This window comes from Taudactylus pleione, unplaced genomic scaffold (assembly GCF_031769625.1).
Source record: "Taudactylus pleione unplaced genomic scaffold, aTauple2 ptg000205l, whole genome shotgun sequence".
Classification (NCBI taxonomy): domain Eukaryota; kingdom Metazoa; phylum Chordata; class Amphibia; order Anura; family Myobatrachidae; genus Taudactylus; species Taudactylus pleione.
The window spans coordinates 6,836,943-6,851,008 of NW_028284607.1; the positions used below are offsets into that span (position 1 = coordinate 6,836,943).

Consider the following 14,066-nt stretch of genomic DNA (forward strand, 5'->3'; position numbering starts at 1 on the left):
TTCAGTTTTGTCTTCATCAAGTGAAATGCATGCTCAATCGGATTCAGGTCAGGGGATTGACTTGGCCATTGCATAACATTCCACTTTTTAGCCTTAAAAAACTCTTTGGTTGCTTTTGCAGTATGCTTCGGGTCATTGTCTATCTGCACTGTGAAGAGCCGTCCAATGAGTTCTGAAGCATTTGACTGAATATGAGCATATAATATTGCCCGAAACGCTTCAGAATTCATTCTGCTGCTTTTGTCAGCAGTCACATCATCAATAAATACAAGGGAACCAGTTCCATTGGCAGCCATACATGCCCACGCCATGACACTACCACCACCATGCTTCACTGATGAGGTGGTATGTTTTGGATCATGAGCAGTTCCTTTCCTTCTCTTCTCTTCCCATCACTCTGGTACAAGTTGATCTTTGTCTCATCTGTCCATAGGATGTTGTTCCAGAACTGTAATGGCTTTTTTAGATGTTTGGCAAACTCTAATCTGGTCTTCCTGTTTTTGTGGCTCACCAATGGTTTACATCTTGTGGTGAACCCTCTATATTCACTCTTGTGCACTCTTCTCTTCATTGTTGACTTTGACACATATACATCTACCTCCTGGAGAGTGTTCTTGAATTGGCCAACTGTCGTGAAAGGGTTTTTCTTCACCAGAGAAATAATTATTTTGTCATCCACCACAGTTGTTTTCCATGGTCTTCCGGGTCTTTTGGTGTTGCTGAGCTCTCCGATGCGTTCTTTCTTTTTAAGAATGTTCCAAACAGTTGATTTGGCCACACCTAATGTTTTTGTTATCTCTCTGATGGGTTTGTTTTGATTTTTCAGCCTAATGATGGCTTTCTTCACTGATAGTGACAGCTCTTTGGATCTCATATTGAGAGTCGACAGCAACTGATTCCAAATGCAAATGTCACACCTAGAATCATCTCCAGACCTTTTACCTGCTTAATTGATAATGAAATAACGAGGGAATAGCCCACACCTGTCCATGAAATAGCTTTTAAGTTGATAGTCCCATTACTTTTGGCCCCTTAAAAAGTGGGAGGCACATATTGAAACTGTTGTAATTCCTACACCGTTCACCCGATTTGGATGTAATTACCCTCAAATTAATCTGAAAGTCTGCAGTTAAAGCACATCTTGTTTGTTTCATTTCAAAACCATTGTGGTGGTGAATAGAGGCCAAAATCTGAAAATTCTGTCAATGTCCCAATATTTATGCACCTGACTGTATATATGTCTATATTAGTAATGACCTGGGGTAATTTAGCTTGGTAAAGGGGTCTGTGGTGCAGTGTCTATGTGCACAATAAGGGTCCACACACAGAGTTACATGTTAAATAATCAAAATGGAGCTTTACGGTCAGCATTCAGGAACAAAAATAACAAAAACCTGGCTCCCATTCAGGGCACTACCTCACTTTTTGAAACCTTACTAATACCCCTTTTACACTGGAGCTAAAACTCAGGTTATTGCAGGGTTAACCCGGGCAGCTCCTTGGTGTAAAAGGGGTGAGGGTTGGATCGCCGGGTCGAGTGACCTGGCAATCCAACCCAGGTAAATAGCAGGGTTTAACACGGGCGTAGCCCGTGAAACCCTGCTGTGTGTACGGCGCACTCCGGGTCTTGATGACCTGCAGAGCGCCGCAAGCCGGCCAATTGGTCCGGCTTCCGTGGCACTTGGAGATGACGTAATCTCCAAGTGTCCACTTTCACGCTGGAAAAGCTGGGTCTATACAGACCTGACTGCAGTGTGAGCGGCGCCGACTCGGAAATATCCCGAGTCGGCGCTGGCTAAATTCTGGGTCTGATCCGGATAGGAACCCTGTTCCAACTCCGGGTCAGACCCGAAATTTTGGTGGAAAAGGAGTATAACAGGCCAGCTAGTCTGCTATCGTAACAGTCTTATAGTCCTGTCTCTCACATGTATAGACACGGGCGCCTGGCCTGGCCTAGCAGGTCAACACTGGCCTCCAGACACACTGGGGTTTGTGTGTTCGTCCAGGCTAATCTCTTGAACCACTGGATGGATTATGATGGGGTTTTTACTACTCTATACAGCATTGGTCAAGGAATGCTTAGGTGTATGAACCGTTAAGTAAAAATAGAAAAACAATGGCGCATAAATCACTGTAGTGATGAAAATTATAAATCTATAATTTAATAAACACCAATTCATAATGTTGCACATGATAACCCGATATGAATAATGCTGGTATAGTTGTTCTATAAAGGGATAAAAAGTCCACCAGAAATGAATGATTCATAAAAAAGCTCGGTCACTGGAAATGTGATCACATAAAGTCCATAAGAAACACAGATGTTAATTACCGCACCACTGAGTAGATTAGGGATGAAATAGCAATTCCAGCAGGGTTTGTAATACCTGCAGCCTATGCAGCCCCTTGCTGTGTTATAAATCCCACGGCTTGTGATAGGTGGTCCGGAGCAGCTTTTGAGAGGGAAAAGATTGCATTCTTTTGTCTCCTATACATTGTGCTAAATGTGTTACCTCTATTAGTAGTTTAAACTTGTGGTTATTAAAAGAAATGCATAACAAATAAATAAATACATTTTACCATGTTACAATGTCTTTCTGGAAATCTGAAGTTTGCTAACATTTCCTGAGGGCTGCAATCGAAGCATCAGCCACCTGAGTAAGCTTGGCTGCCTCCTGTCGCTTGCGAGGCTAGGAAATCTGTGTCCTCCAATGCAGACCCTGGCCTCAACAAGCCCCCATTTCTGGGAGTGCAGCCCGGCAACCCCCCCCCCCCCCTTCCCAAACTGCAGCATGTGAATTATACTGTGGTTTGAGGGCACTGCGTGCGATCACGCAGGACTCATCCTGCACATGCACAGCTGCTTACCATCGGAATTGTATGTAAAATATTGGGTTTATATACATTTCTGAATAAGGCCCATAGGCAATTACAGTTAATCTGTAATGAGAATTTTTACCTACCTTTAACTGATGCCGAGTAGACAGCTGAGCTCGGAACTGCTTCATTCCGGACATGAAACGGAGGAGCCTAGTCACCCCCTCTTGCAGGAGATCAGTGCGATGCACCTCCATTGCCTCTGCAAGGCGCTGTTTCTTTCTCCGACACTCACCGATATATGCCAACCAGCAATCAAACACCTAAACACACAACACTATTAGTAATACACTTGAGGTAATATTTGTGCTATATCTTGACAGTAAAATACCTTTCCCTGCAGGTTGAGGGACCAGTGCCACAGAGCTTGTACTGTCTGCTTATCCTCCTGCCCTTTCTCCAATAACTGCAACACAAACCTCCATTAACAGTCATATTTCCACAGATTCAATATTTCAGTCCATCAGACAGAAACAGTTGATAGTGAGTAAGTCTGCATTCATACTGACAGTATGTAAATAGGGTAAAGTCACTTTACCCTGTGGTGCCATTCCCTCAGATAGTAACGCCTCAATCTCTGTCCAGAGAAGATGATCTGTTGCCTCTGCAGAAGCTGTGCAGGGAATCAGAGAATGTAGTCAAGGGATCTATTTATCTGGACTGAAACACCTACAGTTATAAGTAGTTCAGTAGTTGAATATGTAGACAATATGTAGATAGGATATTAGGCTTCCACAGTACAAGCTTGACTGACAAAAACCCCTACAGCATAATAAGGAAATCATTAAAGGGTAACACTGCACATGAGCACTTCAATGTTTATGTTTGCATTTTGAGCTGACCCATTTTGACACTCACCATTTTCCTCAAACACAGAGCATGATGCACTTTCCACTTTTGTATGCTGTCCCTCAACAGATTCCTCCCATGGTGCTTTGCTGCCACATCCATCTTGAATCGTAGCTCCTTTGCTGCTTTGCTATGTTCTCTCCAATAAATCATCATGCGGGAAAGTTTTCCTGAAGGAAAGGGGGGAATGAAAACCTTAACCTAATGAAAAGGCTATGTAGTACACCTCTGTGACCCATTAGCTTTACATTTTATCACCTTTCTGTAAACATGCAGCTGCCTCTTCCACTTCCTCTGTCGTCTGCTTGCGACCATATGCGAGAACACAAGCAGCCTCTCTCCATGCTCTCACACCCTGTAAGTTATAGTTGGATCAATAGTACTGAAGTAACAGATAGCTAAAGGGTTTAGGCAACATAAATATGTACCTCTCTTAGTGTTGTGGCTCTATAGTGACGTACTGCAATGGCCGTATGATTTCTCTCCTCAGCCTGTGCTGTTGTGTGACTCCTCCAAGTGCTAAGTGTCGCTCTAGAGGATGCAAAAGAAGAGCAAACTCATTTACAGCTCATGTGGCAACATATATGAATCTGTGATTCTGAAGGATACTACTGTATTGCATCAGGATAAGCCACTTTTCCCTTTAATCTGACCTAGACTCTCAGTATGTATTGTGTCAGAAACTACAGTACATAGGCTACACATCTGGCATGGTTTCAAAGATTACTCCACATACGCCAACACAGAAAAAAAACATTCACTAGTTTTTAATGCCGGTTCTACAAGCCCTACTTTATTTAGCTTAGGGCCTGATTCAGACTTGGGAATAGAGAGAGATATCTCTCTCAACTGATCATCTTGGTGAAACCATGCTGCACTGCAGGTGGGGCAGATGTAAAATGTGCAGAGAGATTTAGATTTGGGAGAGGCGTGTCCAAACCGACATCTAAAGTGCAGTGTAATAATAAAGCTGTGCAGTATTTGTGGGCTACATGCAAAAGCAGCCAGTATTTACCCTACATGCAAAAAAATGTATGTATTTACACCCCTTGCATTGCAACATGGTTTGTCCAGGTACACAGTTAAGTGCTATCACTCTCTATTCCCAACTCTGAATCAGGCCCTTAGTGCTTATAGAACCTACAACAAGTATACACTAAAGTATGGGGGACCTGATTTGGAATTGCAGGAAAAGCGTTCCTACAGCCCAGGATGGTCCCTGCAGCCAGATTTGGAACCATATGCTTATGCAAGCATAGCTTCATGCGGGGAGAAAAGGCCACGATCCATCCATCTCAGAAACACAAAGATGAGTATAATCGCTAATGTACATGCACGTTTCCTAAATTTCACCCGCCGTGGCCACATACTGAACTGGGTGCGACTTATGACCCGCACACATGGGACGATCAGATATCATTGTCTGATCGTCCTGCATGTGCTGGATGTTCGATATTGAACATCCAGCAACATGCACCAACCCCCAAACGACTTACAGGCTAACCTGGTCGATATCGACCAGGTTGGCCTGCATGAACGGGCGATGGTCGATATCGACCATCCGTGCCCGCACATCCATGGTGGTTTTGTCATTGGAGGGGGGCTATAAAAAAAAAAAAGGACGAATAAACGACATCTGTATCGTTTATATTGTCCAAATACATACATTGTACACATTGCTTTGTTGAAATGTGCAGTCTGATAAACAATGACACTGTAGTATAATTATATTATGAATATTTGTCACCGGTCATCACAGCTCCTTCATGCTTTAGTTACTGCAGCCAGAGATTAAACCGACTACATTACACCCCATACAAGCTAAACTCCATCACAGGCCCTATTCATTATGGAGCGCAATTGCGAATGCAATAGCAATTAAGCACGCAGTCCAACTGCGATAGTATGCTAATCCATTGCGATCGCAATGCCACTGCTGCACTACATAAGGATGCCCACTTTACCTTACACACATCCTTCATGTTTAGCAAGGTTGCAAAAACATCGGTACAATCGAGTACCATCGCAGCCTCACGCACACTTGCACAAGGTCAGACCTTACTCGGGAATTGCTAACTTCCACACACACACGCTATGAGGCCTCAGGCTGCCTAGGGCATTGCAGTTGATAATTTATGCACGCCCATGCAACAGCGTTCAAACGGACCGGCACGCCTGCGAATGGCCGACCAACCCTCGTTACCACCCACAAATGGCACTTCCTGTCAATCACTCTGCGAAGGGTCTGCATAGTCGCAGTCCCGATCGCAATGGCTAGTTCACGCACGCGAACTGCGATGCATACGCAGTTCGCAACAATCGGCCATTTGCGTGCGTATTAGCAACTGCATTCCTTGCTGAATCAGGCCCACTGTGCAAATGTCAGCCACCTGCAGCAGGAATAATGCACCCCCTTCTCAGACGTAAGTAACCTCACAGTTATCCTGTAGAACAAAGTAGAAAACAAAAGTGCCTGGCCCGCGGCCTAATGCTTTTATGTGATCACAGTTCCCCGGTGACATGAGCAGATGGACATTTCTGTAAAATGAAGACAATATTTGGAGGACAAAGGAACATACTGAAGCACACACGTCATGGGGGGTGAAGAATCCAGTAGCGCTTAGTATTTCAAAGGATCCAAGATGCAGATAAATATTTAATGAAGCAATGAGACACAATCTATTGCTCATATCGTAGGCCTGGGGATGTGCACTCACCGCAGGATGGATTCTTTGTACTGAGTTTCTTTGTTAGCCACCTGCTGCAAAATGCACTGGGCGTTCCTATGATAACACTGCAAAAAAGGAGAAAAGATCGGCACCACACAGCACTATGGCTATTACCTACCACAAACTTCCCCAGAAGACAGAGAATAGAAGGTTTTTGGGGCAAAATCTTTTAACAGGTGGAAACTTTAATTTCTATATAAAAAAGATGTTATTAGATGTAAATCTTTGAACTGATCATACATACCTTCCATGCATTTAGCACTCTGGCAAGCAGCCCATGCTGACAGTACGTATCTGCACAAAGCCGTGTTTGCCGCTTCTGATGTCTTAGAGACACAAACTGCCACCAAAGAAACAGCATCCTCATATTATTTTCATCACAAGCATCAACAAATCATCAAAAATGTCTTATTCAGAATTGTGTCGTTTTTATTAATTTTTTTTGCTAAAAGTCATTACTTGGCTATAAAAAGTCAGAAAACAATTTAATTAATGACAAGTCACTTGAAAATGTATTAATAGTTACTAGTTATTTAGCCATTTCTACTTTAATAAGTGTCAATGAATTTCTATTATTTGTGCTACAAACACGCTGGTATAGTAATTATATACAGAAGGAGCATTTAAGGCGTTCACGAGTAATCTCACAGCAATGAACCAACTTGCAGAGTAATATAAAATATATACTGAAAACACTTATAATAACAATAATCACATAAATGACACTACGCATTATTGATTTAGGATTTATTCAAACACAATAAAAGGATCCTGGTATCAAAAAGCATTATTACATAAAATTGGCTAGCTATCAATTGCAATCCTCCAAATACAGTGTTAAAATGTATATCTCAAATAGACTGTGAATAAATAGTTGCTTATCCAAAAGATACACTAACGGGCAAATGATTCCTGAATTTGTGCAAAAGAGATTACTGTATTCTTATTAATCCTGTCCATAATATGATTGTGATAGAACATTCTGTAAACTCCCGTACCTCTCAGCTTGTGAATGCAGAGACAATAATGTTATGTAACGTTAATAAATGGTGTAATCGGGAGTAGCATGTAGTGATGAATATGGTATTAGTCTCCTTGTCCAGGAGATAAACACAGCCAATCCAATGTGGCCCAGAACTACATGTAATTGTAAATATGGAAATTATGACCAGTATATGGCTTTCTTTACATAACTACCCTAGTTACTGGCTGTAGGGGCTGATTCAGAAAACAAGAGATATGGTAAGAACTTACCTTTGTTATCTCTGTTTCTACGAAGTCCATAGGGTCCACAGGGTTGACCTTGGGGTATAGGTTGGGAACCAAATCTGGGCACCACGCAGTTAAAGCTTTTAGCTCCCAGGATGTACTGGGTCCACTCTCCCTATAACCCCACCCCCAAGCCAGAGGCACCACAGTTTGTAAGTAGCCAAAGGCCGGAGGAGGAGAGAATAAAAGAGAGAGAAAACTGGAACACTCAATAACCATACTCACAGAAATGGGAGACGGAAAACCGGTGACCAGCCACACAGCCCATATGAAGCCAGGTGCGTCAGGGCGGGAGCCCTGTGGACCCTATGGACTTCGTAGAAACAGAGATAACAAAGGTAAGTTCTTACCATATCTCTTGTTTTCTACTTCAGGGTCCATAGGGGGTCCACAGGGTTGACCTTGGGGATGTCCCAAAGCAGTTCAACCAAGGGTGGGGACGCTCCTGTGCTGAGAGGAGAATCCGTCGCCAAAAAGGAAGCATCCTGAGAGGCAAAGGAAACCAATGCCTAGAACCTTAAAAAGGTGTGGACAGAAGACCACGTGGCCACCTAGTAAGGCAAAACAGCCGAGGCGCCACAGCGAGCCACCCATGAGGGTTACATGGCCCGAGAAAAAACAAGCATCAACAACAGAAAGGCCTACCCATGGGTAGGCCCCTGAGGAAGACCTACGAGGCCATCCAGCCAACATTTGGTTATAGGCCGGCCATCCTTTCCTGTGAAAACCAGAAATCTCAGACCACCAATAAGGAGTCCGATTTCCGTAAGGAACCTGAACGGATCACATAAATCCACAGAGGCCGGACCACAGTCAATGAGGCCACACCAGCCGAGAGGACTGGGGACTGAATGGCCGTACCATAAGTTCCAGAATAATATGGAACCTAAAAACCACTAAGAAGAAACACAGGGTGAGAGCAACTCACACCCTGACATGATGCCCTCCAGAAGAGGGAGCCACATGAGAACGCTCCCAATTCAGACACTCTCCTGGTTGATATAAACACCCTGAGAGAAAGAGAGAGCCTAAGCAATAGACCATGTAATGGCTATCACAACCAGTGGTTCCATTGACTGTCCCCGGAGGGAACGAAGAACCACTACTAACTCCCAAGGAGTCCCTAGGGAGGACAAATGGAGGCATAATCCAGAAAACACTCCAAAGGATGAACTGGATACCAGAGTGGAGCAATTCCATATCTTAACCATACTGACAGTGTAGAGATCCGCACTGTCAGGAAGACCAGGCCGAGGGTGAAACCCAAGCCAGCCGGAAGGAATGCCAGAATATCTGGCAATCCTGGACACAGCGGAGGATTGTATCGACAGGTACAATACCATAAGATTTATGGCTGCCACAGTTTGTGGTAGGTCCCAGCAAAAGCTAATCCATGTGCTCTAATCATTCCAACGATGACAAAGCCAGGGAAGCCGTAAGACCACTGTAGGGACACAGTCAAAGACAAACGACCCAGGTCCAAGGCAAAACCAAGGACCCTGAGACAACAGGTCCGGGCAGCGAAGCATCAGGAATGGAGTACATGACTCCGAAAATCCAAGTACCCCTGACATCTGGGGCAATCAGGAGCCACCAGCAGGAAAGCATCTCCGTCTCAATTGAAACACTTCCAAAGACCTCGAGGAAGAAGGGAGGACCACTTCACCGACAAAGAGTCGCTGAAGGTTGCTTCAGAATCCCCAGAGCTGGACTGTAACACCATAGTGTGATAAAGTCAGAAGGCCATGAGGGTCACCTCAGGGGGGCCCCCCCTGCTCACCAGGAGATGAAACCTCTCTTGGGGAAGAGACTAGTCCCCGGGATGCACATCGTGACGGCTGAGAACTCCCGCTTCCCAATGGAGAGCTCCTGAAATGAACGCTGCCGAGATGGTTGGGAGGAGAACCTCGGACTATGTCCGAATATGTGACATACCTGTCATTGCCACCCAACGAACAGTGTTGCTAAAAAGGAAGCCACTGTCCTGACCCTGTCGGACTGAACCTTTTCAGGTTCACCGGGAAACAAGAGTTATGCCAGAGTAAGTTAATTGACAGGGTGGAATCGACAGACGTCCAACTGCACTGAAAAGGATGCGAACCAGACACTGTCCATAGCAAAGAATACCCTGGACGAGATGGCCATAGCCACCCGGACAGGGACTAACTTGCCTCCGGAGAGAGCATCATCGTTTGAACAGTGATCCGACAGAAAAAACTCGTTCCATCTGGAGATGAGCCAATTATGGAAAGGCCTGGAATGGAACTGAGCCCATTCCACCCTTCCAAAGGCAGACACTGAATATTTGACCATGCATCCCAGAGTGTAAAGACATATGTCGACTGCGTAGACAACCATGTACTCCTAATGGAAGAGTGGAGATTCCGTCTTACGCCAGAAGAATTCTCAGATTCTGAGAATCCAGCAGGGATCCTAGATGAAGAATACCCAGAGAGGGATGCAGGGAGGAGGACTTTTTCCCCGTTGATTAAACGTCTGCACCCTGAAGAAGCCACAGTCATCCTGACCTGGCTGTAAAGTACCCCGGTGATCCCGCTAAGAGCAGGAAGCCGTCCAGGTACAGGAGCAATGGGATATACTGAACAGGAGAACTGTCAGAAAATTCAAAACGCTGGACAGTCCCAACAGGCAGAGCCGGAAAAATTGTAAGTGTTGCTGTGATACAGCAAACCTCAGCCCATGCTGAGGAAAGGTCTCTAAGTACCCGTAGGCACGCGTCCTGTATATCCAGTGATACCATAAAGTCCCCAGGTTCCAAACATCGTATGATGGAGCATAGGGATTTCCTCCTGAGCCCAGGTAGCTTTAGGAACTGGTTCAGGGAATTGAGACAGAGAATAGGCCAAAGAGGCCCATTCAGCCACCGCACCAGAAAGAAAGCAGAACAACCAGTCCCTCACTGAGATAGTGGGGATGGCCTATTTAGCTCCGCTTACCGCAACAACTGCATAGCTTTCTGGAATTGTAAGGTCCTTGTAAAGAGGCCGCCTGAGCAAAGAGAGGGCGTACCCTCCTACCCACGTAGCCGCGGCAACTTGACACTAGTACCGGGCGAACTGAGAAAATCGGTATCTCCCAGTTGTAGGCCTGTCCCGTCAGACTGAAGAGATATCCGTAGGTTCAGAAGCAGGATCGGCTGGCAGTCCAGGCCTGCTCGGTACTGGATATGTCGGCCCTTGTAGATGCCGACAGTCTACGAAGAAACAGACCTTTAGGCTGACCCAGAGGACAAAAAGACTTAACAGACTTAGTCTGAGGCCTTGTAGTGGGCATAGCTGAAAGCGGTAAACTTGTCGTTAGTAATACTGCCAATGTTACTACAATCTTGTCAAGGTCAGGACCAAACAAGATCTACCCTAAAGATGGTATCTGCACCTCTGCATTCCCAGAGCGCAGCCATAGGGTATTACGGAGGATACAGTCGCAGCCGGAACTCTGAAAGTTAGGAGACTGGTATCCAATATAGGCATTTCCACCTATGACAACTGCATATATTACGTGAGCGAACAAATACATTTGAACCCCCGACGTGTTGAAGGGGAAAAAACGTTACAAATGCATCAGCCCAATATGCAATAGTATTAACCAACCATGCTATAGCCATGGTAGGATGGGTAACAACCCCTGAAAGCAAGTATACTGATTTCAGGCAGAGTTACCACCTACGGATCCGAAGAATCCGACCACGCAGGAATGGGAGGCGTAGTAACGTCTGTAATCAGACGAGTAACACGCCCATCCACCCCAGGAGGGGCTCGTGATGACCCTCAGGGAATTTGGGACAGGAGGCCAAACACTGTTGTAACACCTCCTATCTGGCAACAGCCAGAATCCCGCCATGCGATCCACCCGCTAGTCAGCAACAGGGAACCCGAAGGCATGTAAGACTGAGGGTGTATGATACAGGTACAGGTCAACATTCACTCTAACCAGAATGGACCTGCTACCAGCCCTAAAGCAGGGATAATAATACCTGAAATAGGCTTCCCCCCGTGTAAGAGGGAAAGAGCCCAAAACAGTATCCAGTTCACGGCAGAGCCAACTGGGAAGTAACCACAGGGCGTCAACCACGCCAATTAGCGTTTCGTAGAAAACGACATCCACCCAGGGTGGCTGTTGTGGTAATCCCTGCAAGGGGAATGACAGACTATTGTGGCACCAGGGGGAATTCATGTACTGCGAAAAACCCTGCAGGGAGCGGTAGTCTGTGTCACAGGGGAAGAGTGCAAGAAGCTGCGAGATACCCTGAGATGAAAAGGGCAGTATGGTGAAGTAACCCCAAGTGAGGTACAACAATGGGGCCCGCCCGGCGATCCGCAATTGAGAGGATCCCGAGAAAACAAACCGCCCAAGGGGGTCGTGAAAGAGGCCGGCACCAGATGACGCCACATACAGAACCCTTTTTAGAGTCAAATCCTCCGCACTAACACCTGCAGCACATGACTTGCAGGATAGTAAAAATGGGTGCAGTATAACGCTCTCTCCTGGTCAGACATATCTGACCAACCCTCTTGGCGGAAATATTAAGCAGCGCTATACTGGTCCTGACTGATGCCAAAAATTAGCTGCAGGGACCCATTTTCAGCGTATGCAACACACAGTTCCATCTAAAATATGGCAACGTGCAGCACGCAACAGTATGTGACAAACCTCACAAATATTAACAAGTATATAAATGTGAGGTCTCAGAACCACCCTAAGTACAGCTGTATTAGGGCAGATAAAGAAAAGGGATAGATATACACTGACAGGTGAGAGAATAAAGTACAGACAGTCAGCACTAGCATAAGTCACATACAATGCAGATATATACATATATACATAAACATGTCATATAATATACTGCACTATGTCACTGCATTCAACTGCCCAGATTCAGTGTCTGGGAAGGCTACAGCGCTGTGTACATGACCTGATGGTGAGGTACGCAGGGGGACTGGACCAACTGCCATCCTGATTGATTTCTGCTGCACAACAGAGATAAAATGGCCGCTGGAGACCTCAGAGGAAGCGTGGCCCGCGGAGGAAGCAGCTCAGCGACGCCAGACTATAGATACTGAAAGGCGCGCTGAGCTGAGGGGAGGAGCCGCTGTAACAGGGAAGGCTGCCTCCCCTGGCCGGCTATTAACCCCCGGGACGCCGGCTCCCTGCACCGATCGTTAAGTCCCTGGTGGTCTAGTGGACACACGGGGTATGGGGGGCCCGCCGCCACTGCCGGCGCCTCCGGCCTGGCCTTTGAGACCGGAGGCACAGGACTGCATTTGAAATGCGCGGATCACCGCAAGCGGTGATCCGCGACCTTACCTGCTCCCCGTGGATCTGGTAGCAGTCCTGGGCGCCCACAGAGTCCGGCTAGTACAGACTCTGGGGTCCCGCTGAGATCCCCAGATCTGTACTGGCGTCTCAGCGCCAGCGGGGTGACGGAGCGGCAGCTTAGACGTCCTATGGATAGTCCGACGCTGCCGCTCTGAAGAGTCCAAAGTCCATGGAAAAAACTTTGTCCCTAAAAAAAAAAAAAATAAGCTTAGGGGCTGCTAATCAGCTCCCCCTGCGCTAACGGTGACCAGACTCCGGCCGGGCACCAACTGAAACTGAGGTGCCTCTGGCTTGGGGGTGGGGTTATAGGGAGAGTGGACCCAGTGCATCCTGGGAGCTAAAAGCTTTAACTGCGAGAGATTTGGTTCCCAACCTATACCCCAAGGTCAACCCTGTGGACCCCCTATGGACCCTGAAGTAGAAATGTATGCTATTGTCACCACCGCTGCAAATGTGTATGCAGCCGCAGTGCAAAATGATTCATATGTCAAAGCCACCGGGATTTGTATTACGCCGCCCACCGATGGCTATGCAAATCCAAGCAACCGCGCACAAAGACGACGCATCAGTCACAGATCAGTCAGCTATCAGAGTAACCCTATGGTTACTCAGAAGGGCCGGCGGAACTGACACGCAGGAGCCATTTTTAATGCATATGAGACTGCAGTCGGAGGCTCAGTCACCACAGAAACACGGATGCGTTTGAGTCACCAGTCCCCTCTTGCCGTCCACAATCGGTCCCTGCTTTTCAATCACTTTGCGAATAAATCCTTACTGCGATCGACAACAGTAATGAAACCTGACGCATGCATAGTGTGACTCACCGATAATCGCTCAACTGTGCAAACCATTCATCTCTGAATCTGGCCTGTGGTGTCCCAATTGGACAGAGGGCCTGAATCAGACCCGGTCGCAAGCGCTGAGCGCTCGCGACCAGGTCGATGTTTGCCCACAGGGCATGCACACGACCCGGGCTAGCAACGGTGCTCTGTTGCTCCGGGTCTC

At 46.5% G+C, this 14,066-nt stretch overlaps 1 protein-coding gene across 2 annotated transcripts in view; it reads right to left on the bottom strand.

Annotated features, from left to right (window-relative positions):
* SFI1 (SFI1 centrin binding protein) overlaps window positions 1-14,066 on the bottom strand; it is an 82,565-nt gene that overhangs the window by 8,212 nt on the left and 60,287 nt on the right. For both annotated transcript variants that reach the window (XM_088477896.1, XM_088477895.1), the window contains exons 19-26: window positions 6,700-6,795; window positions 6,444-6,520; window positions 4,155-4,257; window positions 3,985-4,081; window positions 3,736-3,896; window positions 3,416-3,490; window positions 3,209-3,283; window positions 2,964-3,140 (exon numbers count right to left, since the gene is read on the bottom strand). In XM_088477896.1, coding sequence (XP_088334022.1) covers window positions 2,964-3,140; window positions 3,209-3,283; window positions 3,416-3,490; window positions 3,736-3,896; window positions 3,985-4,081; window positions 4,155-4,257; window positions 6,444-6,520; window positions 6,700-6,795 — 861 coding nt within the window. The remainder of the gene's footprint in view (window positions 1-2,963; window positions 3,141-3,208; window positions 3,284-3,415; window positions 3,491-3,735; window positions 3,897-3,984; window positions 4,082-4,154; window positions 4,258-6,443; window positions 6,521-6,699; window positions 6,796-14,066) is intronic.